The sequence below is a fragment of the Streptopelia decaocto genome (assembly GCF_964273445.1).
Source record: "Streptopelia decaocto genome assembly, chromosome: 2".
Lineage (NCBI taxonomy): Eukaryota > Metazoa > Chordata > Aves > Columbiformes > Columbidae > Streptopelia > Streptopelia decaocto.
This window is the reverse complement of record NC_138655.1, coordinates 157,029,369-157,054,171: the sequence shown is the minus strand read 5'-3', so window position 1 is coordinate 157,054,171 and position 24,803 is coordinate 157,029,369. Positions and strand designations below refer to the sequence as shown.

The 24,803-nt window shown below is 40.2% G+C and overlaps 1 protein-coding gene across 1 annotated transcript in view; it reads right to left on the bottom strand.

Annotated features, from left to right (window-relative positions):
* XYLB (xylulokinase) overlaps nucleotides 1–24,803 on the bottom strand; it is an 85,935-nt gene that overhangs the window by 52,759 nt on the left and 8,373 nt on the right. Inside the window, exons 7-15 of the mRNA XM_082046303.1 lie at nucleotides 23,378–23,443; nucleotides 19,456–19,528; nucleotides 13,605–13,723; nucleotides 12,373–12,454; nucleotides 11,335–11,375; nucleotides 10,812–10,927; nucleotides 8,530–8,645; nucleotides 6,206–6,279; nucleotides 4,757–4,853 (exon numbers count right to left, since the gene is read on the bottom strand). Coding sequence (XP_081902429.1) covers nucleotides 4,757–4,853; nucleotides 6,206–6,279; nucleotides 8,530–8,645; nucleotides 10,812–10,927; nucleotides 11,335–11,375; nucleotides 12,373–12,454; nucleotides 13,605–13,723; nucleotides 19,456–19,528; nucleotides 23,378–23,443 — 784 coding nt within the window. The remainder of the gene's footprint in view (nucleotides 1–4,756; nucleotides 4,854–6,205; nucleotides 6,280–8,529; nucleotides 8,646–10,811; nucleotides 10,928–11,334; nucleotides 11,376–12,372; nucleotides 12,455–13,604; nucleotides 13,724–19,455; nucleotides 19,529–23,377; nucleotides 23,444–24,803) is intronic.

The window sequence follows — 24,803 nt, the reverse complement described above, 5'->3', positions numbered from 1 at the left end:
TTCTGTGCCTCATCATGGCAAAACAAATGATGAAATACAACCCCTAGTTGGTATTTTCTGAGCTCCCCTCACTCTGTCAGATTGCCTTTCCAAGTAGACAAAGAGTCACACATTATTACTACCTTCAACCTGCCAAAAAGAGCATCAGAAGAAAACACCATCTTAAGAAAATGTGGCACCTTGGAGTTTTTTCTCGTGTAATCTCCCACTGGGTTCTTCAGAAAATGTGAGTTCCCACTCTGGTCCCTGTCAGACCCCAGCATGCTCTGGCATTTCCCTTTTTTTCCTCATGCTGCAGGACTGCTGTTTTGTTTAAGAATACATCTCACACAGAATCACAGACTGTTAGGGATTGGAAGGGACCAATCCCCCCGCCGGAGCAGGAACACCCAGATGAGGTTACACAGGAAGGTGTCCAGGCGGGTTTCAATGTCTGCAGAGAAGGAGACTCCACAACCTCCCTGGGCAGCCTGGGCCAGGCTCTGGCACCCTCACTGAGGAGAAGTTTCTTCTCAAATGTAAATGAAACTTCCTGTGTTCCAGTTTGTATCCATTGCCCCTCGTCCTATCATTGTTTGTCACCAAGAAGAGCCTGGCTCCATCCCTCCTGACACTCACCCTTTACATATTTATAAACATTACTGAGGTCACCCACTCTCCAACAGGTCATTCCCCAACTTACACTGGAACCTGGGGTTGTTCCTGCCGAGATGCAAGACTTTATACTTGCCCTTATCTCATTGTATAATAAATCCAACCAGAAAGATGTAGTTTCACACATTTGAAACACTGACAACATGTAACACTTAAGGAAAAAAAATCGGCTCATTCTTACACCAGTGCAAAGCCATTTCTGCATCATCCCAGCCAGTACTTCAGCACTAAGGACAGCCAGGAGAATTCAGGGAACCAACATTATTTGCACGTGATGGATTTATGTGCGTAAGAAACTGTAAATTACATAATAAACACAGACGCAGGATTTTATGGACAAAGCTTGCGCTTGTAAAATTTGGCACCTTCTATCCATCTCCCCCCCCCCTGCTGATGACACTTAGGTGGCAGAATCAGATTGCTAAAGGTATCAATGTGACACGAACAGCCCATCAGGCAACTGGAATACCATGAACCCACTGACAGGCACAACAACATGCAGGCAGAAAGCCCTGTTCAAAGCTCACAGCTTCAACACAGACCCCAGCCCAGATAATCAGCCAACCTACAAGGCAGGATTTATTAATTGCTGTTGCAGTCCCACAAAAGCTTATTTAACACAATTCTAGCACACGCCTGACCCAGTATGTATAGATTAGTGCTCAGATTACCATTGACATGAAGGTTTCTACACTGTAGATCAGCACAACACTTAAATATCTATTGAGTACACGTGCGATCAACACCAGAACCCTCACTTGTGTGCTGTTTTCCTTCAGCACACAAAACATACATCATGGCAATATTCGTTTCACCCATAAGCAGGCAGGGGGGTGGATTTTGCTCCCAAAAATAATCAGTTTTGTGGGTGTTCACAGGGTCCAAGCAAGGACCATTACAATATTCTCCAGTCAGCGTCAATATGAATTTTAGGATTGCTTGGCTAGGAATAGAAGGAACTCTGAAGTGATCATAGAGATTATTAAAGTACATCCCGGCAGATCAGTCTGAACCACTGACAGCTTTATAGCTGCTGTGATCACCTGTGTCACTGAGCTGCAGGCGCTGTCATTTCTCTATAAAGTTGCCATGGGTTTGACTTCAGAGTCCTCAAATCACGCAGTAAGCATGTCTGTATGACCAGCCTCCGAACCCCAGTTGTGACTTCAGTTTTCAAAAGGGGATGGCTGCAAGCAGAAACAGGATGTGACAAAACAGAAGGTGTTTATGATACAATCAAAATCCAGGAAAATAAAGGCAGAACAGCAAATCTTCACCTTATCTACATGAATCTCTGAATCGGAGGATGTAAACAACAGGGACAGACCAAACTTTACTTGTTTGTCTCTAGATCACAACGCTCTATCCGCCCCTTGAGGACATAAGCAAAACAGGATACAGGGTGTTACTGAATGATTTCCCCTGAAACCTGATTGAGAAAGATTAGAGCAATTAGAACAGAGTGACACACACTTTTAAAACCCTTAAATCACGATTAATGTAAGGTTTAACTTTTCTCCTCAGGATCATCTGGTGACTCTGTGCCATTTTCCAAACAGGGCTGACACACACATCCCAGCCTCAAAGAAGAAAAATCACAAGAGAGAATCCCCTGCCCTCTACTGGCACACAGGCCGCACAAACCTGTGCACAAGCACAACCAGCACCTGAAAAGCTGCTTTAAGGGTTTTTTTAACTATTATTTGTAATTTATATTAGATCTATAATGTACCAGACACACCAAACCAAGAACAGAACCTCACCTATAAAACACCCTTTCAGCACCGTTGAGCTTCTTGCTGCAGAGCTACCTAGACCAAGGATTCAAAACACTGCTCCTAGCAAGATAATACATTCATTAACTGAAAGTAAATTCTAAGGGATTATCTAATGTTTGTCATGTCCACAGTGCGTAACCAAGAATCATATATGACAGACTTTATTTTTACAAAATTCTCTTTGACGGCCGCTGCTGCTTTGCAGATTACAGCCATCCAGGCTGCGTTTGGCCCAAGAAGAGAGCGGCAGGTTCACGCCTCTGCCAAAACGATTTTCCAGCACCTTGGTGCCAGAGCCAAGGAAATTGTCAGCCAGGTTTCTGACTCATTTGCACCACTGAGATGGCACCACACAAACCTCAGGATACCGTAGCAAAGCATTTGTTGTGACTGGCCATGTCATTGTGTAACTCTGCAGATGTTGTGAGTATTACTGTATTCTGCCATTGGTGTGAACAACAAAACCCAAAAAGCCAAGATTTACACTGCTGTGATTATATTTCTGAATGTAAATCAGCTTGATTGCTGAAAAATATCACAATAAGTTCTCCACGTAGATAAGGCCTAAAAGGAATTGAATAAACGCGATGGTCTTGACTATTTATTTCATCCAAAAGATAAATAAGCTTTTAAATCACATTAAAAACAAAAAAGCAGCCTGAAAAACAGCAGCTATTGAACAAGAGAAGGTCTGGAAATACCAGAGTAATTCCCACAATGCTCCTCCATGCCCTGAGATGCGTTCAGAACACACCCTGTTTTCAGAGCTGTCACACAACAAATGCAGACGTAAGCCTGCCATCACTACACAAATAACAGAATATGACATTTAAATAATACCACCAAGGAAAAGTGGGAGATGCGTACAGCCTACACTACGCACAGCAGTTATTTTTTAAAGCAACTCATGTGTTACCAAATAGCTAAAAGACCCTTGGGATGCAACAAAACAAAAGCATACAGGGTTCCAAGGAATCTACAGGAACACAACACAATCATACTCATCTTCTTTTTACTGTAGACACCTGCAGCATAAAAAAAAACAACAAAAAACCCAACAAAAAAACCCACCCACAGTTTTTAACGCTTATTAAGCCACATCCTCAAACTACTTGGCCTAACCATATTTACAGACAATTTCTACCTATTTTTTTCTTTATCAGAGTTGTCTGATAGTATAAATAGTCAAACACCAGAGTGCAAGAAGAGCTAAGTCCTGACATTTACAGAATGCAAAAGTATCCTCTTCAGGCATGGGCTTTATAGGCCAAGCTTTTGGTGCAGCAGAATGAAGGATAAACAGGTATTTTAAACACTGTCTCCATAAATAACCTCCCCAAATAAATATGGTTTCAAGTATATAAGATAATATATAGTAGGAAAACCTTTACAGCATAAATTGATAAGGTGGTGTTGGCAAGCCTTGTGATTTGTTCCAGTATCTCTATTTTCTCAACTTTCAGCTCCTGAAGTTCTGTCTTAAAAATAAAAAATACATACGTTCTGTCTTTCCTGACTAGTGATGAAAGCCTGGAGGTTGGAGTTAAGCAATGGCTTGTAACGGAGGAGGTCTGCAGTGGCTTGTAAAGATCAAGATGTAAAGAAAAATTATTTTAAAAAACAAAACATTAGTTAAAAACCCTCAAGATGATTTGGTTTTTTATAAGATGCCAATGGCTGATACACCAACAAAAAATGCCAATAAAACATCTTACCAACTTGCCTGTACTCTTTTTGTAGAAGTGCACAGCTAGTAATGATCTGATCCCACTTCTATAGGCCAAATACTGGCTTTTTTGGTTCCAATGTGCTAAAAACTATTCATATTATAAATTATAGGGAGCAAGATCTCTTGCTTCCTAAATCACAGAGAGGGAAAGGGCTTCTGCCTTATGAGAAAACTGAGGTAAAGAGCTAAGTGACCAGCTTATCCAGGAACCAAACATAGATTTCAGATTTTCTGAGTTCCAGTTTTCTGCTCCAGGCAGAAAGCTCATCTTCTTTTCACTTAACAAGCTACTGAAGCCCTAACTCTTATTTAAAAATTGACAATGCAGCTCAGTAACAATGAAACAGCAAGAATACTTGAAAAAGAAGTCATCTTAAAGTCAAACCATTGCTCTTTCTATAGTCATCATCTGAAAAAACTTGCCTTCAACACACCATCAAAATGTTTTTGCAAGAGGCTAATTTAGAATACATACCAATTTATGTATCCACCAGGCAGGACAAGAATAACAATACTGCCGTTACTGTTGGGACTCCTACCTTTGTGGTTTTGAGCTCTAGTGCCATTAGTTCTGCAGCTTTTTCATTACACTTACTGACTTTATATCCCAGCTTTTCAGCATGAATCCTCTTGGCCATGAACTGCCCTTCAATCAGCGCTCGTATTTCCACCTCCTTCGGAAAGTCTGAAACCTGTATCAAAGGGGGAACGCGCTGAGTTAACAAGGGCTGTACACAGTGCGCAATGCCAAGCTGGAGACTAATTAAAAACACAAGACAGATTTATAATTAATTAATTATCCTTGTCTTCACCCCGAAGTCTGCTTTCAACTAGGCCCAGTTCTTCACTCAAACACACGAGATGGACCTAAAGACTCGTGAGAGAGAATGCAACCCATAACCTCAACACTGGTGGCAAATCCATCAAACTTGAAATCAATGCACGATAAGAGGTTCTGGCACAAGTCGTAAACTCTTCTCTATGCACTTCTAAGCACCAAAGGCTGCTTAAGAATCAACATCTCAAAAATATCATAATAAAGCAAGTAGATAAAATTCAGATGCATTAAGCAACATCACAAAAGTGAAACTGTGTAGTCTCTTCATTAGTTAATTTAGTTGCTGTATATAACATTTTTCTGTCCTTTCATCAACCAGACAATGGGAAAGGCAACAGAAACAGGAAACTATTGAACTGCAAACAAATACAAAGAATCTTGCATAAAAAGTTGAGTTTTTTCATGCACTACAATAAGTGCCTGCAACTTGTATAACAGCTAGAAGTGATTAAGCGTTCATTGAAACAGCAAACACTGAAGAGACCAGCGCTACTCTGCAAACACAAGATAGCATCTGTCTCTGTTCACCTAGGTGAGGTCTAATCGACCAGGAGTCATGATTGATCAAAGACATCTGTTGAGCTTCAGTACCACCCAGAAAGCCAGACTTTAAACAACATCCATTCCTCAAAAGAAAGAAGAGATACAAAGAACTTTTCTTTCTATAGCATAATTTCTAATTTAATTCCAATTGGACTTGAGCCTGTGTTTACTTACATAGCACTACATGGCTTGTAGGTTACTCCAAAACACACAGGGCAGCCAAATGAGATCTTGTCTTTACATCCACATTCAGAGCAAGATAAAAGACAAATAATACAGCCCAAAGTTTCAACACATCCTTATCTCTGTGTCTGAAACTTAGAAGATGGGGACTAAGTCATGTAAGTGCACTAAACTCTCAATAAGCTTAAAGTTAATCCTGTTTCAAAAATAGTGTTGGTTTCAGTAAATCCACATTTTCCAGTAAAGGAAATATTTCCTCAAAAAAATACCATATAAGTTCTAGTTCAGACTTTGCACTGTAGATACTCTCAAGCTACAGACCAAATACTTCCTGGCAAAAATCATCCCAGGGACTTGCATCAATAAATGAAACTTGAAAGAAAGTATCTCAGATTAAAAAAAAAGAAAAGATAATGGCAAAGATTTCAAGCCTTGGCAGTACTTCTTCAAGGTTCAAGATGTTAACTAGAATATCACTACCTTTTGGTTGTCTCTGTTGAATCTGTGAATCCCAACTGCTTCAGGAGTAATTTCCCTCACATCAAAGTAGAAACCTGCATCAAGGAACATTAAAGAGTGTCAAGCTTGCTCCTAGCCCAAAGTTGGAATCTTATTTTAGCACACAGCTAAAATGATAATAAATGTTTGTCACGTATTTCGAAAGACATTTGAGTCACCACACAGCCTGTTTCTTAACTATTTTCAGTCCAGACTTTCATCGCATTTAACTGCTTTCAGTTTACAAAAATTTGGGTCTTAAAGCACGTCTGGCTCTAGGCATCCAAACAATACAATAAACTAAAAGCCTATAAAAGAGCACGTGTTCACCAGAACACAAACATGCAAGTAATGTAGATAATATAGAATACATCTCAGAAAGTTTCAGTATGTCACATGTAAGGGTGAAATAAAAAAAAAAAAAAAAAAAAAATGAAGAAAAGGGTAAATCAGTAAGAAGAGTACAGGAATGCTGGAACACTTCATGCACTGGATTAGATTTCATGAGCTTTAGAGAACATCAGGTATTCTACATCATAAAGCAGAGCTGGTCTCTGAATAGTTTTGAAACTGAAGAAACCCAGTAATGCTTTGTAGACAGCCAGACAAAAACCATGAAGATTTCTTTTGTGTTGACAGCAAGAAAGGTCGGTCAGAAAAGATATTCAAAAAAGGAGACCAAAAAAAGGACTGAAAAACTGAAGAGAATAGCTAAGAAAGTAAGGAGAGTTTCTAAGGTTCAGATCTTCAGAATAAGAGTATTCTGTCCTAGCAGCCCTATTAATATTAGCCAAAACCACAAAAATAGTACTTTAGTGCTTTAGCACATATGGTCTAAAAAGACAAACATTCTGCAAACCTGCGGGTTACAGATCCGCAGGGACTGTATATCCCAACATTTCCTTTCTGAACTTGGTCCACCTTGAATCTGGCAGATGCTCCAGGAGCATCTTCTCACACTACGGCAAATGGGTGATAAAAGTGACAGTGCCTCATCAGCGACTTCCTTGCTCTGCTTCCCTCAGGAGCTCAGATTACCAATAAATATTACTGTATTTTTACATATATACTACAGCTTCAAGAAACCCAGAGGTTATCCAAACATGCAGCTTATTGAGCATGACTTTCACCAAACATCCATTTTTGCAAGGGACTGAGATGTTTGGGTGAACATGCCATAATACGAATTTTAAAACTTTAAGGCAGTGTCCTGGTATATCCCTGAAACTAGCAAAAATATTTCCATCAACTTCCAATGTTCTTAACACTGCGTAAAGTGGCTGACTTCGGAGTTTTGGAATAACTTCTTCCCACTTTCTGAAACACCTGAATTGATTTGTCTTTTAGTGAAAAGAGATTCTTGGTCATTTTAATACCCTACAGAGACTGGATTTTAGAAGCTCTGTTGTCTATTAAAATGAAACCAGTGCTCACCTCACAGTGTCAAGAAACTGTATCTTAAATTCTCTTTCCTAAGGAATGAAGTCTTCTATAGCTTAAATATCTACATGAATAAAATTGGCTACTTACAGGTTTTTTTATATCAATTTTAATCATATCAGTTCAGATCTAGTATGACTGCAATGATTTCAAATCCAGCTCTCCAATAGTTAATTCTTCATCTTACTTACAAGTATGTTCACCTTTAAATACCTTATTTTGGAGCTATATACTACACCAGTGAAAGGTTAAACTGTGGGAAAGAAAACTCAAAACTTCGAATACATGGATTTATTAATATTTAAGATATTTCTAACATCATTTTTTTGATCCCATTCACTTAGCATAAAGCAGGAAAAACAAGGATGAAATAACACTGTGACAGAAAATGGGGAAAATGCAGGAAATCTAGACACCATTTGAAATTACTGCCTTGTTCACATGCACTGAACAAGATTCTAGAGTATTGTTTAGAGAATGAAACCAAAGACTGAGGAAGAAATAGTATGTAGAAACTTAACCCACTTGGTTTGAATCTTCAGCAAAAAGAAACAAACTTTAACAAAAGCCTCCTTCAGAAATCACTGTTTTTAAACCTTCTATGGCTAAGATGCTACTATTGCCCTCTCAATGACCAAAAGAGCCCCATAAATGTCATTTTCTTATTTACTGAATATTGAAGAAAATAGTATCATGATACTTAGCTTGCCAACAGAGCATTTCTAAGTACACATTAGGAATTGCCCTTGCTCTAGTTAGCTTAACTCTTCGTCTTTATCATGACACAAGTAAAAAGTAGGTACAGCTCCCACAAAACCATGTGTCTAAGCAAACCCTGGAACTCCCAGCCCTGCTAAGGCTCATACCCAAGTTTCCATTGTTTCCAGCAACCGTAGATGATAAAGCTTTGGAGAATTCATCCCAGGAGCCTGAAGCACAGTCATCTCTGATCCTCTCTCTCATTAGAGAACCATTCTTGAAACTGAAACACACAAACATACCATATGCATTTTCCAAAACGTTTAGCTCTAGATTTTTTAGAGAAATTTGTTGTTTTATTCAATATTGGAGTTTATTGCATCAGCTGAATACAGCTGGGCAAGCTAAAATATACGATCATTTCCTCATTATGGAAAGAGATGCAGAGGGAGAAAACTAGACAGGAGAGAAAACAAACACTACAGGACGTTTTGAGGAATGCAGCGCAGAGATGCTGGTATACATCTTTCCAGAGAGCAAGCTTAGACCCAGCTTGGCAGGCCATGCTAAACCCAAGTTATCTCTGAACAGAGCTCAGCCCACTGCCTGACTAACTGTGGTCTCCTGAAGCTCAAAGCGCTGGAGAACACATGGTACACATTGGTGGAACAGCAGAATCACAGGCTGGTTGGAGTTGGAAGGGACCTCTGGAGACCATCCAGTCCAACCCACCTGCTCAAGCAGGGTCACCAGAGCAGATCACACAGGAAGGTGTCCAGGTGGGTTTCAATGTCTCCAGAGAAGGAGACTCCTCAGCCTCTCTGGGCAGCCTGGTCCAGGGCTCTGGCATCTCAAAGTAAAGAAGTTTCTCCTCATTTTCAAATGGAACCTCCCATGTTTCAGTCTGTGCCCACTGCCCCTCATCCTGTCATTGGGCACCACTGAAAAGCGTCTGGTCCATCCTCTTGACACCCACCCTGGTCTAGAGCCAGCAAACCATGCTGTCAAACATGCATCTGTTCAGTGTTTGTCTTTGTACCCTTTATGCAGTCACTTCCTTTGCTTTCGCCATGAATGTAACACTCCTGCAAAATACTGCAGCACTGGACTCAGACCCTGAGGAACACAGTTTGAACACTCTCCAGCACAGAGAGTTGTCAAAGCAACTCAGCAGGAAAAACACAGAAAAATCTAGAAAGAGGGCAAGGAAATCATTAAACTTGCTCAGCAGCTGAAGTTACTAGAGTTTTCTGTGCAAATACTCTGCCTGGTTGCTCAGGTACTCTTTTCTACTAACTCAGGTAAGTCTCCTACTAACTCCAGGGAACAGGAACTCCTTATAACTGCACGGCTACAGAAATACTTTGTGTTCTGAAAGGCAGGTTTGGCCTTTTGCAATGTTAAGCTGCAGCAAAAGAATGTCAGTATAACAGTTATTTATAAAAATGCCTCTGCATCTCCTTTCTTATGACAAGCAGGTTGTTTATATAGCTCTTCCACATAGTAAAAGTGGGAAAAACAGCAGGTGAAGAGAAACTTGAACGCAAAACTTCAAAAACAACCAAAATCACACAAGGAAACCCAGTAACTTGTACTTGACATCGAGCTTTTAACTCAACTTCACAAGCACTGTTGCCATTGTCAGCTACAGCATCTTTTTACTGTACAGGTGAGACTCTACAGTTAAAGGGCAGATTTGAGCTTTGCTGAAGTTACAAGCACCTACAATCCAGCAGATTTAGACAAAAAGTTTATCTGCATAAGACTTGTAAATATTTGCCTAAGCACTATGACCTCTTTCAGAAGTTTTTGTCCTGAATGCAGTGACTCAGTGAGGGAAAACACAGCTTCAGGCCATCTTTCTACCTACTAGGATGGTGAGGAGCCAAACAGTTCCCAAATCCCAGCTGCCAAAAGCTACCATGAGGGTCATTCTCTTAGCTGGGTTTCTGGAGATCTCGGTCTTTTCCACATGCACAGCCTAATACATCCCTGAGTAGCACTGATTACACTCCTCTACAAAAAGGGAATCTCCACCTGCTCCGTTATGTTCCCTCTGGACCACTAGAAGAGCACAGAAGTTCTACAGCCTGGTCAAGCTTCTGACATTTCACATTATTATATTTCAGGAAATTGTTATTCCTGTACATTAAATGTATTATTATGCCTTAGGTTCATAGTGAACTGGCTCTATGTATATGTAACATAATTTCAGCTTTTTATTGCCATGAGAATTTATTCTCCGCAACTTTGCACTTCCAGTTACTCAAATTAAACAGTAGGAATGATATAACGTTGATGCAAATATTTCAGCAGTAGATTGCCATATACTGTACAGAATGCGGAGTGTTCTATTCATTATCATTTTACAAAAGAAATAAAAAACACTAACACAGAGAAAGAAATATATGTTATTGATCCCAGATGTGCAAAAAAGAAATGATATTACCATAAAAGTGCCATATATGCTTGAGAATCAACAGGATTGCAGAGGATATGACCTTCTAAGGCAGGAGTTGGTTCTTGGATCCACAGAAACAATGTGTCACTTGTGCCAAGGCTGATCTGGAGGGGGAAAAAAATAACTGAAGCGTTATCACAATGTGCATGGAAAGCAATACAGAAATTAAATTAAAACCATTTGTTATTACCACTAATTGTTTTTAAATTACACATTAAGTCAATTGGATTCGTGTTGAAGCTAGCTCTGACTTGGGTTGCCACGTCACTGAAATACATCCTAGATGGAGATGTAGGTTTTAATGTCTGGAGCATTACTTAAAAATAGACACAAGAGTTTACTTAAAATATTTCAGGCAGCTAACAGATTGATAGAAATAAATCAAGCGTGAATCCAATAAACAGAAAATCAACACTAACAGATAAATTTAACTGATCACCTACGGCTGATATTTTGTGTATTTCACTTATTTGGGGGTACGGACAGCTTCTGGGAGTAAGTTTTGACTTACTGCGATGTCTCCTTCTTGAAGTCTCATCCCTGCCAACGATGCTGAAAGCAAAGGGTCAGAATACCAGAAAAAAGTTAGCTCTTTTGACTCAATTATAGCATGCTGCATGAGACATCATACTACATTATGTTCACCATCTCAAAGTAAAATATAAATGGCAAATACGCCCATGTTTACCTTGGCCTATACACTGTAAAAGATGGGCAAAGCATTTGGGCGAGGGAGTGATTTTTAACAGAATCAAAATGCCCAAGACAAAACACAGAACCACATAATTCTCTAATATTTTGTGTATTTGGGGTTTAAATATAGTGGATCCTCGCTTAACGACACACTTCAAAGGAGAAACCTCCCACTTACATCAGGCTACTCACATTTATCGGACTAAGCTGGATTTGAATCTCTGGATGAAAAATTGGACTTTTGGGAAATGCAGTGTTTAAACATCTCCAGAATATGAATGTAAAACAACCAACCAACCAACAACACCTGCGTATGCTACTGTAATACAGGTATTTTATTTTCACAGTCTTAAGAAACTTTGCTCTACACTGAAACAGTCTCCAGGATTCCAAAAAACTGAACCCTAAATTAACACCTTCCTTTATACTGAGATCAGTCTGACAAAAGGGCAGCTCTAATTCTTAACAGAAAGCCTGTGAGGTCCACCTCCACCTTTTTGCTTGAAAAGATGCAAGAGCAATTTCAAGTTCATATTTTCTAAGTTTAAACGTTAGCAATTCATAGTAAGAATAGCCCCTGAGGGGCAGGCAAACCAAAGTGGAAGTTATCAAGAAGCAAATTAAGTCATCTCTACTACTATGCAAAAGAGAATTCATTTGTCAGCCCCAGTTTATGCAAGATGTCTGTATCTCAGAAGAACCAGTGATGGAAGGCTGTTTGAAAAAGGTATTAATGCTGATAAACACCATATTCTTTCACTGTATAGGGAGCATCTGAAAATCAATGAGATTGATTTGGAGTTTTCGTACATACATAATCATATTCACTGAATCTTATACATTTAAATCATCTCACCTGGATTGTCTCCTGTAAATGCTACTACTTTACAGTCAGGGCTAAACCCATAACGCTGACTGTAATATGGAGAAATGGGCCCCTACGGAAAGAAAGAGAGAGGAAAAAAAAAAGTCTCAAAAAATGGAAAATAATCTCACCATGTATGACACAATGTGTTGTAACATAGAACTGATAAACCCTGAGGCATCTGTAAAAATAATTTCTGTGTATTTAAGGTAGGAATGAATATTTTAACAATTTTGAACCTCATTTCTTTTGTTGTTGAGAGCCTCACAGAAATACCCTCATATTGGATTTTGAAAGAGGTTAAGTAAATAGTAGCATTTTAGCTCTGAGTCTCTCTCCAGTTATTCACATCAAGTAACATAAAACACATCCATCTATTTTGCACACATACATGAATATTAATATACAGAAATTAGAAATTCAATGCAAACATAAGAGGAAACACAACATTAATATACATCACAACATCAAATCCTGGAATATGACCCCTATTATTTTAGGGGTCAAGAACAGTATTGTTTTAAGTCACATTTGATAGTCATAGAGAAAGATCAGAAGAAAACTATCCATAAAAAACAGAAGGACATCTATAAGGATTATTTCTCCATTATAGAAGATTGGCACCAAGTTCAGATGGATATTTACACTGTCTTACACGTGCACCAGCTAAAGCAATAGCTCTTTCTGTGTTGGGCAGTAAGACTAAATTCATTTATGAGATGTGCGGCTTGATTTGATTTCACTATTACGCTACGTGAACTGAGGAGCTTTAAATATCCCAAATTATTCACAGAGATTACCTGATTAACTTCACAAACAGTTTAAAACCAGGTCACTGTCAAGAAATGCAAACGTTGGGCTCTGTTTCTGCAGTAAAAAACACTGTGCATGGTTCTGCAGTGACCAGGTGTCTGTGGGCATGAGGAGGGACCCCAAAGATTCTTATCACTGGAGCATCTACCAAAACTTTTCTCATCATGCAAGAACCCGAAGTGATCAATGATGAAAGCTACGGCAAACAGCAGTTTTCAAAGGCTTCTGTTTCTGCTCTGGCATAGACATTCACGACACACCTGGAAATATGAAATCCAGCAGCGTAGCTCTGAGGATAACTGTGCGCACGCCTGTGCGCACACAAATACACTCCAAGAAGGTGCTATTAGCAGAACTCTCAGCACAAAGTCCTATTTGCTGCTTACAACTCTTTCTAGAAAGGCACATACCAGGACTGAATGGGATGGCACAGGGCATCCTAGTTTCTCCTCTAACCCAGGCGCACAAGCATCAAGGCAGGATGCCGACCACGCTTTTTCCCAAATGTGCAGCAAGTTCATACCAGAACCTATGAGACAGATCAGAACAAGAGGTATACAGCATTAAACACAAGACACTACTGTATCAGAAAATTCCACCTCATTGCAGGCAACAGAAGATTTAAGGATGCATATTTTTGAGTTATAAGAGAATGGTTCCAGCTCTTCTAAGTGTAAAAGACACTGATGATTCAGTCTCTGGAAAGCATGCGCCTCTGAAGGTAACAGAAAAAGGCTTCTCTGATGCACAGTGCACTGGACAATGCAGTTATTACCAAATTAAAAGCAAAAGGAAGAACTCCCCATCAACTCCTCCCCAAATTTTCAACCTCAGACAAAAACTTCACTAAAACTATCTAAAGGTGATGCAGCAATGTCACTCAAAGGTGTGTGATGCTCACCTGAGGCCTAACAATGAAGAAATTCCTCCCCCGGGTGCTGTGGCTTTACACTAATCCTATCTTTGAGTATCACATAACAATCTAAATCCATGCTAACATTTCTCTATATTGTTTCCTTCTTCAGAAATTACAAAATAAGGGCTTAAAAGTAAAAAAAAAAAAAAAAAAACAAACCAAAAAACAACAACAACAAAAACACACACAAAAAAACACAAAGGCAAGAAGTCAAATTGGAAGAGACCCTCAGGATCATTGACTTCAACCATAACCTGACTCCAGCACTAAACCATGTCCCTAAGAAACTCGTCTAAGCGCCTTTTAAACCCCTCCATGGATGGTGACTCCACCACTGCCCTGGGCAGCCTGTTCCACCGCCCAACAACACTTTCTGGGAAGACATTTTTCCTAATATTCAATCTAAACCTCCCCTGGCACAGCTTGAGGCCATTTTCTCTTGTCCTGTCACTCGTTACTTGGGAGAAGAGACCAACCCCCTCCATGCTCCAAGCTCCTTTCAGGCAGTTCAGAGATCAGAAGGTCTCCCCTCAGCTCCTGTTCTCCAGCTGAACTCCCCAGGTCCCTCAGCTGCTCCCATCACACTTGTGCTTCAGATCCTTGACCAGCTTCGTCGCCTCTCTCTGCACTCTTCTTATGATGAGGGGCCCAAAACTGAACACAGGATTTGAGGTTTGGCCTCACCAGTGCTGAGTACAGTGGCACAATCACTTCTCTAGTCCTGCTGGCCACACTATTCCTGATACAAGCCAGGATGCTGTTGGCCTTTTTGGCCACCTGAGCACACACATGTTCAGCCACTGTCAATCAACACCCCCAGATCCCTTTCCAGCCGCTCTTCCCCGAGCCTGTAGCGCTGCCTGGGGTTGTTGTGACCTAAGTGCAGGACCTGACACTTGGCCTTGTTAAACCTCATGCAGTTGGCCTCAGCCCAACAACCCAGCTGGTCCAGATCCCTCTGTAGAGCTTTCCTGCCCTCCAGCAGATCAACACTCCTGCCCAATTTGGTGTCATCTGCAAACTTACTGAGGGTGCACTCACTCCTCTCATCCAGATCATTGATGAAGAGATTAAACAGAACTGGACCCAATGCTGAGTCCTGGGGGTAACACCACTCATAACCATCTGCCAACTGGATTTGGCTCCATTCACCACAAATGATTGTATCATTCTAAATGAACCCACTCTATCACCTGCCAGCAGCCTTTTTCACATAGACTTGATAATGAATCTAATAAAATTTAGAAATAAAGTATCTATTTGAGCAGTCCAATCCTAAGCAGCATCAGCAAGGTCTGGACCTAAAGTTTTACACAGTGTGATAAACAGAAAGTGTTGCACACCCCAGCAGAGACACTGGAATAACCCAAGCCAAACTGTAGGATATCCGGGTTACACTTAAGATATAAAATAGAATTAAATATATTAAATTTAAATCACTCATTTCAGGCAAATTAAACACACTTAAATTACACACTGTTTTATTTGGTCTATGATGCAACAGCAGGAATTTGACAGAGCAGAAAGTGCAACGTGCCTCCCACAGACAAAAGGTGCATTTCCCTTTTCTGCTCTCAAAATCACTACCACCCACTGAAAAGGAAAGATGGGAAGATTTACTCAGCTTCTCTCAGCTCCCTACATGAAACCACTCTTAAATCCAGCCAGACCCTCCTTCCAGGGTTAAACTGAGTCCTCCCAGGGTAAACTGAGCCCAGCGTCACTGTCTGCACCTCCCGGAGGCACCCGGTGTGAGCAGCGTCGTGTCTCAAGCTCTCGGGCATAACAAGGCTTTCTATGAGTAAATACATAAATCTAAAAGTTTTCCTGGAAAAGTCCTAAATTTAAAGGATCAAGAACTCCTTTGCTAAATTAAATTAACCAGTAAGCAACAGAAACGCTAAATAGATAGAAATTTGACTAGAGAAAGGTTAGTTGTTATTTTCTGTGTTTGTTTGTCTTTAAATCATTCCCTCCTCCACAGCAAGTCTAGAGAAATATTTAACCGGTATCCTCCAATGCAATTTTGCAAGACGCAAGGACAGCCTCCAATCCTTTCTGCATAAAACAGGAAAAGCACTGACCTTTGTATCTTAAAAGGTCTACGTTTCTATTATATAGAAGCAACACTTCAGTTTATTGACTGGTTGATATAGTTGCACAAAGACTTTAAATATGCCCTGAGAAAAGAGAGATGAGCTACTTTACCCCACCCTCAAAAACTCATTTAAAAGATGTGAAACAACTATTTTACAAGAACTATTAATCTGTTGCCCTGGATTGATCCCATCCAGCTGCAGGCACTTGCACGAGAATCTCTAGTTGGTGGAAAATAAAAACCAGAGCTGGATGTTCCATGGAACAACTTCTTTTTCTCCTTGGATTATACAGGGAGTGATGCTCAGTGAATTCCTAACTCCAGCACCTCCGGTCATGATCTACACTGCAAAGTTTAACAAATAAGTAACAATCTGAGAATTAAGGGGAGAGGAAAAAAACATGAATGAATAAGTAGAAAAATCAAAGGCAGCCCTTTGACTTGTCACTCCACACAGATCCCTCATCAGCAACGAAGATCAAAAGCCAAGGCCACAGTCTCATAAGGACTGAGGAAAGGGCCAATATGTGGATGAACAGCATTCAGTATTTCCCTGCAAGCACCACTGACTTTTAACATAAAATGACCAGGAGCACAACCAGGACTTGCTAATATTTACTACATATACCAAAGCATACATGCTTCAATGCTGGGGGAAAAAAAGTTATATTTTATATATATATTTATATATATAGATATAGATATATAAAAAAGTCATTACAAAGACCGAACAATGCAGACTAACTGGTTTTATGAATCAACAAACTAAAGATCAATATTTGCGTACATTTATAAACAGTTAAGTGCACCTGTATTCCAGCGCTCTGGAGCTGAACTCACAAGTAGTGGAACTGCTGCCACCTCCCAAGCTCCAGTAGGAGAAAATTCAGCCCAGCACGTTTCCTTTTGAAAAGGCTTCAGTTCAAAGCATCTTTGTTTGATACAACAACAAAAACAAGTATGCTAAGCTATGATTTGCCTAAGGCTCTTAGAACAGCGTTTCAAAAGATAAAGCTTCTCCAGGTCAAGAGCTGAATAGCTGCTCTTTAAGGTGTCTTCTAAAAGGAACAATGCCTCGAGTGTTCAAGTTGTTTAGGTCCCAAATGTATCTTACTTTTAACTTCTGCACAATATAAATGAAAATCATTCTTCATTCCATCAGAATGTAATTTGATTTTTTTTTTTCAATCAATCACCCAGGGTGTTCAGCTATTCACGAGGAGTGATTTGAACCTTACAAGATTGGACCTTTAAAAAGAAAATCCTAAAACTGAATAGCACGTTTCCTATAATAAGCTGCAAATTTAAAGAGATAAGTTATTGTGCAGAGCTAAACAATTTGACAGAGTCTTTTAAAGACAATATGACCTGAAGTTAAACGTACAGAAATGAAGAATAGGTCTATTATCTGAACATTATTTTGAGAAATGCATTTTAAACTACAATATACAGCTGCAATGTAAAAGATCAAGTGAATTGCGAAAAATCATAAATGACAAGAAAACAAGTTTTTCAGCTGGATCCAAATAACTACTGCATACATTATAATTATATTTTATTACTGGAATTAGAATTCTCATTATGTTAACAGAAGAAAGGAATGAACAAGACAAAATATAGCTTACAATGCCCAGAAATCTTTTGTCTTGTAAAGAGAACTATAACATCCTGTTTAGTTCTCTTATCTTTTTTTTCACAAAAAAATAACAATAATAATAATCTTACATGCTCTGAACAGTAGATAATATTTATTCAAGTTCTGTAAATATCTAGAGGTGTAACAGAACAGGCTCTCCCAAAGCTGTTTGAAAAATGCAATACATATTCAAACATTTTCCAGTGAAGAAAATGCCCATTTTCTTTAGTTTAAAATGTTTTGGCTTTTAACCAAACACAGGAATTTCCATGTTCCGAAACTGAAGCAGCACAGCTTTCTCTGCTTGCTTCTAAGTAGAAAAGGCAGAGGTAACATTACCAGAAAAAAAAAAAAATGCTTATAAACATTTGAATGAAATGCAAAATTACCATATTTAGCAGAAAAAGTACCTCGAAGGTCTCACCATCTCTCTTTGAAATGCAGCACATGGTGCAGTTCTGTGCGCTGCTGAGCGACTGAAGCACTCAGTATTGGGCCCAATAAGGAGCAAAGCGCAAATCTCCGAAGACTTATTGTTGCCAATAATATATGAAGAAATAAAATTCAGCTGTGAAAATACACGGCTAACAGAACGGGACCAGAAGACAGATGCAATCATCGCAAAACTGCTGCAAAAAAAGCACAGATTGCCTTGCAGTTTTTAGGGTCTCGAGTACAACTGGGAGATTTGATGTTGAAAAAGTTGTCCATTAGCTAAAATTGAGGTGTCTTGCTTTTTCCTATGAGCTTTGATGGAACAACGGAGGAGAAAAAATGAGCTAGTCTTAACACATGGGTGCCAACTATGGCTCTTTAATGCAAAAATTCCTTCGAGGGCCTTGTTATCTAACCTTGCAGCTCTGAAATGTATCTTTTAGTTTCAGAGCAGGAATCAAAAATGCTATTTAGAAACAGCAGCACAGCTCCCAGGAAAATGCTTTCCTTTGTAATTGCCATTTAAAATTGCATTTAAAAGCTGGGTAACTGAGATGCCACACAACAGAAAAGAGAGACACTAGCCTTGTCATTTTTTTTGTCTTTGTTTTGATGAATGAGAGAGATATGGAAGGTTAATTTTCTTCTAACTGCGTTCAGGATTTTTTTGCTTGTTTTATGCTTTTTCTATGGTCTATTTTTAAAAAGATATTTCTATTGCCCATCTATACTCCACTTAGGTGAGAGGAAAAATAATCACAATATACATCTTGTTCACATCCCGTGCAACACAGAGCTCAACCAGCAAAATGAAAGAACAAGCATCGGAACTATGAAGTCAAGCTAAAGAATCCCCAAGCTTTTCATGCCTTTAAACAGACATTTCAACATTTCTCTGTATGTCATAAAGTAACAAGAAAAGGTACAATTTCATTTCAGAATATTTTCTATTTTGTAGAAAGGGGAATCCTAATATGATGGGGATAAATAAGCACAGCTGACAGCAGTATCAAGCGCAGCAACAAATTAAAGGGAGTAACTTAGCTTAAAACCTAATATACTTGTTAAAGGCTGAAAATAAATAGCAGAGACCTTGCCCTCCTTTTATGCAAGGTGAGAAAGAAAAGGAGAATGGCCTTGTTGAATTGTTACTATGAAAAAAGCCCACACACTTACCATCACTGTAATCGATGGGTGCATAAGCTCCTAGGAAAAGGGAAGCTGCAAAACTACTAACCAAGGAGATTCTCTGAAAGAAAAAGTGTGACATAGTGAGTCCCATCAAGTATTCACTTCAGAGAAAGTAAATAATTAAGTAATTGGAAGCACCAAATGTTAATAGATGCTTCATGTTAGGCACAGAAAGCACACAGAAATACAGCTACTAGCATTATTCGGTTCTATTTTGCTGCCTAAATAATACAGCAGATATCAATCTAAAAGTAACCTCATGATAAAAACTGTTAATAGCTTTGCATTCTGAAACATGCAAAATACACCTAGTATATTAGCATACTCTCTTATCATGAATTAATTCACAACATTGGTGTATCACAGAATTGCATTTCAAGGAAAAACACTAAAATTAAACAAAAAGAAGTCTTTATGTTGACGGAAGGGGAAATGCACTGGGTTTTTAGCAGCTCTGGCAAGGCTCTGCCAGCACCTTTACATGAACTTCTACCTCCCAGCTGAGATCCCAGACCTCCCAGGAGTTATAACATTCCCAGGAGCTGGTAACAATCAGCTTTGCACTGAACTGCTACCTGCAGCTCTGCCTCAGGGTGTGTTCCAACAATGCATTAAACCCAGCTGTAGGGCTTCTAGTACTGCCCCAAAAATGTCCCCGCCACACGACACAAAGCACTGATCTCACTAAAAACTCACCTCCAGTACAGATCTGTTAGAAAAACTAGCAAGTTAACCAGCTACCACCAGGATTTCCGCAGGATCAAGTATTATCTGTTCCCAAGAAGCTGGCGTAAAAGCTGACAAATTCCTCACTGTGTGCTCTGACTAATCCAGAAAGAAATATGATGGTCACCTAATAACTAATTGAAATCAAACCTCTACTGTAGAGTAAGCCAGCAGCGAGAGGTTTTTTATTAATGATCACAAAACCACTGCTTCACGCAGCATTCAAAGATGAGCTATAGCCAGAGCTCTAAGAGGTGGTTACAATGGCCAGGAAACTTAATGATGCACCTGCACTTCATGTGTCTCTCCCCAAGAATATATCACATTGTGCTTAGATAATGAAGGCCTACCTTCTGCAGTGCCCCAGTGGGCACCAGTTGCCTGAAATGGAAGGAAAAGGATGAAGTTACACTGTGAATCAGCCAGTTTAGCAAGCTGACTTAGAGAAGGAAAAACATCCACCTTCCACACAACATTGAGATTGCCAGGCTGCTAAGAGCTTCTTGAGAGACCCCAAAATCAAGTCGGGCACAGAGGTATTCTGTCATTAGAATCATAGAATAGATTAGAATCATTTTCGTTGGAAGAGACCCTCGAGATCATCAAGTCCAACGATAACCAGACTCTAGCACTAAACCATGTTCCTAGGAACTTCATCTCCACATCTTTTAAACCCCTCCAGGGATGGTGACTCCACCACTGCCCTGGGCAGCCTGTTTCAACACCTGACAACCCTTTCCATGAAAAATTGTTTCCTAATATCCAATCTAAACTTCGCTTGGCAAAACCTGAGGCCAATTCTTCTCATTCTAGTGCTTGTTACTTGGGAAAAGAGACCAAACCCCTCCATGATCCAACCTCCTTTCAGGCAGTTGTAAAGAGTGAGAAAGTCTCCCCTCAGCTCCTGTTCTCCAGGCTGAACACCCCAGGTCCCTCAACTGCTTCTCATCACACTTGTGCTCCAGCCCCTCACCAGCTTCGTCACTTCCTGTGCACTCTCTCCAGTACCTCAATGTCCTTCTTATGATGAGGGGCCCAAAACTGAACCCATGATTCAAGGTGGGGCCTCACCAGTGCTGAGTACAGTGGCACAATAATTTCTCTAGTCCTGCTGGCCACACTATTCCTGATAGAAGCCAGGATGCTGCTGGCCTTCTTGACCACCTGGGCACATGCCAGCTCATATTCAGTCACTGTCAGTCAGCGTCCCCAGATCCCTTTCCCCACGCACTTTCCAGATGCTCTTCCCCAAGCCTGTAGCACCGCCTGGGGTTGTTGTGATCCAAGCACAGGACCTGGCACTTGGCCTTGCTGAACCTCATACAACTGGCCTCAGCCCAACAACCCAGCTGGTCCAGATCCCTCTGTAGAGCTTTCCTGCCCTCCAGCAGATCAACACTCCCACCCAATTTGGTGTCACCTGCAAACTTACTGAGGATGCACTTGATCCCCTCATCCAGATCACTAATTAAGAGATTAAACAGAACTGGACCAAATACTGAGCCCTGGGGACACCACTGGTGACTGGCCACCAACTGAATTTGGCTCTGTTCACCACAACTCTTTGGGCCTGGCCCTCCAGCCAGTTCTTTATCCATCACAGATAGCCTATCCAGCCATGAGCTGCAGCTGCTCCAGGAGAATGCTGTGGGATATGGTGTCAAAGGCCTTACTGAAGTTTAAGTACACAACATCCACAGCCTTTCCCTCATCTACTAGGTGAGTCACCTTGTCATAGAAGGAGATCAGGCTGGTCAAATAGGTCCTGCCTTTATTAAAACCATGGTGACTGGGTCTGATCATATGGTTCTCTTGTAGGTACCATGTGATGCTACTCCAGATCAACTGCTACGTGACCTTGCCCAGCACTGAGGTTAGACTGACAGGTCTGTAGTTCCTAGGATCACCCTTCTTGTAGATGGGTGCTTGAACACAACTTCTTGTATATTGTGAAACACTGGAACGGGCTGCCCAGGGCAGTGGTGGAGTCACCATCCCCAGAGCGGTTTAAAAGATGCATAGATGAGCTTCTTGGGGACATGGTTTAGTGATAGACTTAGGTTATGGTTGGACTTGATGACCTTAATGGTCTCTTCCAAACAAAATGATTCTATGATTCTTTATTGGTAAAAGGTGCCATCAGTGCAACCAGCCCTCAAAGCCTGAGCTTGGTCTGACATTCTCCATTTCACAGACCCACTTCCCATCCACTAATCCATTTTTCTCCAAATTTAGTCTTAAGCTTATGATCAGACTGTATTTGTGTTCTGTTTCACCCCATCACTTACTATCATAAAGGCTGTAGAACTTAGAAAGAAGAAATGGGAAAAAAAGCAGCATTGTCCCACAAAATACAACTTCACAACTCATTTCCCCAAGAAGTCAGATTTTAAAAACCACCAAAAAATTACGATCAATGCTAAAAAGAATTGCAGTAATACAAAAACACCAGCAGCCTGACTTCACTGGTCTGGATGTCTGGCAGATTCTAATCACAGGACAGGAGCCCTTTCCTCATTTAGATCATATTTCCACTGAGTTTTCACCTTGCTTCAAACCATGGCATTTCAGTCACAGCCAGATGCAGACTCAACACACTGAAACAATAATAGAACCGCAAGCTGATTTCTGCAAATTAAAAACCTCAAGGAAACCAGCTACACAATGTAATTCATTTGCAATAATAGAATCGAAGTAGCTCCTCAAGGGAAAAACTATGAAAAAAGTATAGAATCGATTGCAGTTTTTTCCTATGCATATCTGCAAGAATGCCAGCTTGGTATGGCAGGGCAACCACATTTCCACATGCAAATGACCAGTTTTAAGTGTGAGAATTTCAACTGTGTGCTTAACTACACGCTTGCATTAGAACTGCTGTACATACAATTTATTACCACCCAAATTAAAGTCTCTTTTTAAAAGCTTTTTCCACAAAGGTGAGATCCAGTGGAGCCCATCGTGTTAAGTGTAACATTCAAGACAGAACTGAACAGATGCTCGATTTTTATCTGCCCAATGACTAATAATTTAACAAAATAAAAATAAATTCTCAATTTTAATATTAAAATCAAACAAAGAATCAAAATACTCTTTAGCAAAGAAAGTCTCACATCCCCACAAAATTAATTTCAAAAGATTTTTCAACTGCGTTTTCCAATAAGTGTATTGAAGTTGAGCCAACCTCAGTTTGCAGGTAGACCTCAGGATTCTGGCCGTAAATCTTTGCTATCTGGTTTCCTGTAAAACGCTGAGAAAGAAATGCAAATGCTTAGAAACACAAACCTTAAATGGAGTCAATAATCATTAACTCTGTGTAATGAGTTCAGTACATTGCACTTTGGATATTTAATTTGCCTGATGCATGATGAAAGTCAGTGCACAGCAGGCAATCTGTACTGAACAGGCTATAACGTGTAGTCTCATTATGAGAATTTTGCTCACCTTTTGGAAAAAAAAAGCATGTGAAAAAGCATTACTATCCATAATTTACCTTTCAGAAATGACAGTTCAATGGCATGAATCACACTCACTCTGTTCACAGGAACCAGCGCAATTCAAATGCCGTTTTCAAATCCTTGAAAGGATTTAGGCTACCCAACCTATGGACCTCTGTGAGGCAGATGAATTGGGAGTAAAGCAGGAAGTTTCATATTCAAAAAAAGCAGTTGTAAGAATAATTATTTTTCATCCATGTATTATATAAATAAATGAAAACTTTTACCACTGAAAGCTTAACCTTTAGCAAGTTAAAAATAAACTGTTAGTGGTACACAAAGTCTGATTTTAACACTGGCTACAAACCTTGCATGATGATTCAAAAACAGAATCAGCAATTTGGGATGTTAGAGCCTTATTCTGTTGAACAAACAGCAAGAGCAGCCAGGTGCTGAGGTGCCTGGAAGGCAGCCCCGCTCCCACTGCACAGCTCTTTACAGTTACATGAGAGATAAGTTCCAGGAAGAAGAGATGAGTGACAGAATAATCTCTAATAGCATCCAAACTCCTAAAACCCTCTTCTCTTAGGCCAGCAGCTGCTTGTTAGCCTTCAGAGAACATTAAAAGGCCAATCTTTTAATTGCAGAAGTAACCTAGAGCAGTGATCCACAAACACGTGGGTCATAACTCAAAGACGGAGATTCAGGTTGGACATGAGGAAGGAATTTTTGACACTGAGGGTGGTGAAACGCTGTCCCAGGTTGCCCAGAGAGGTGGTGGATGAACCATCCCTGGAGACTTCCCAGGCCAGGCTGGACAGGGCTCTGAGCAACCTGAGCTGGTGAAGATGTCCCTGCTCATGGCAGAGGTTTGGACTAGATGAGCTTTGAAGGTCCCTTCCAACCCAAACTGTTCTCTGATTATATGATGACCTCAGGTAAACCTGTAGCACAAACTGGATTGTCATCCCACTGGAAATGGGGCTGCACAGGAGCTCCCAGGGTAGAACCAGGCCCTGACACCACAAGCAAGGCCACCAAAAACTCTACTTCAGAACACTGGCCAAATGCAACAGCTCAGCCCAGCTGCTTCCTGCAACAACATTTTCAGTGTTTGTCTAATTTCACTTTAAACTTTCCACATCTTTCTTTGTGAAACTACTGCAAAAGCAA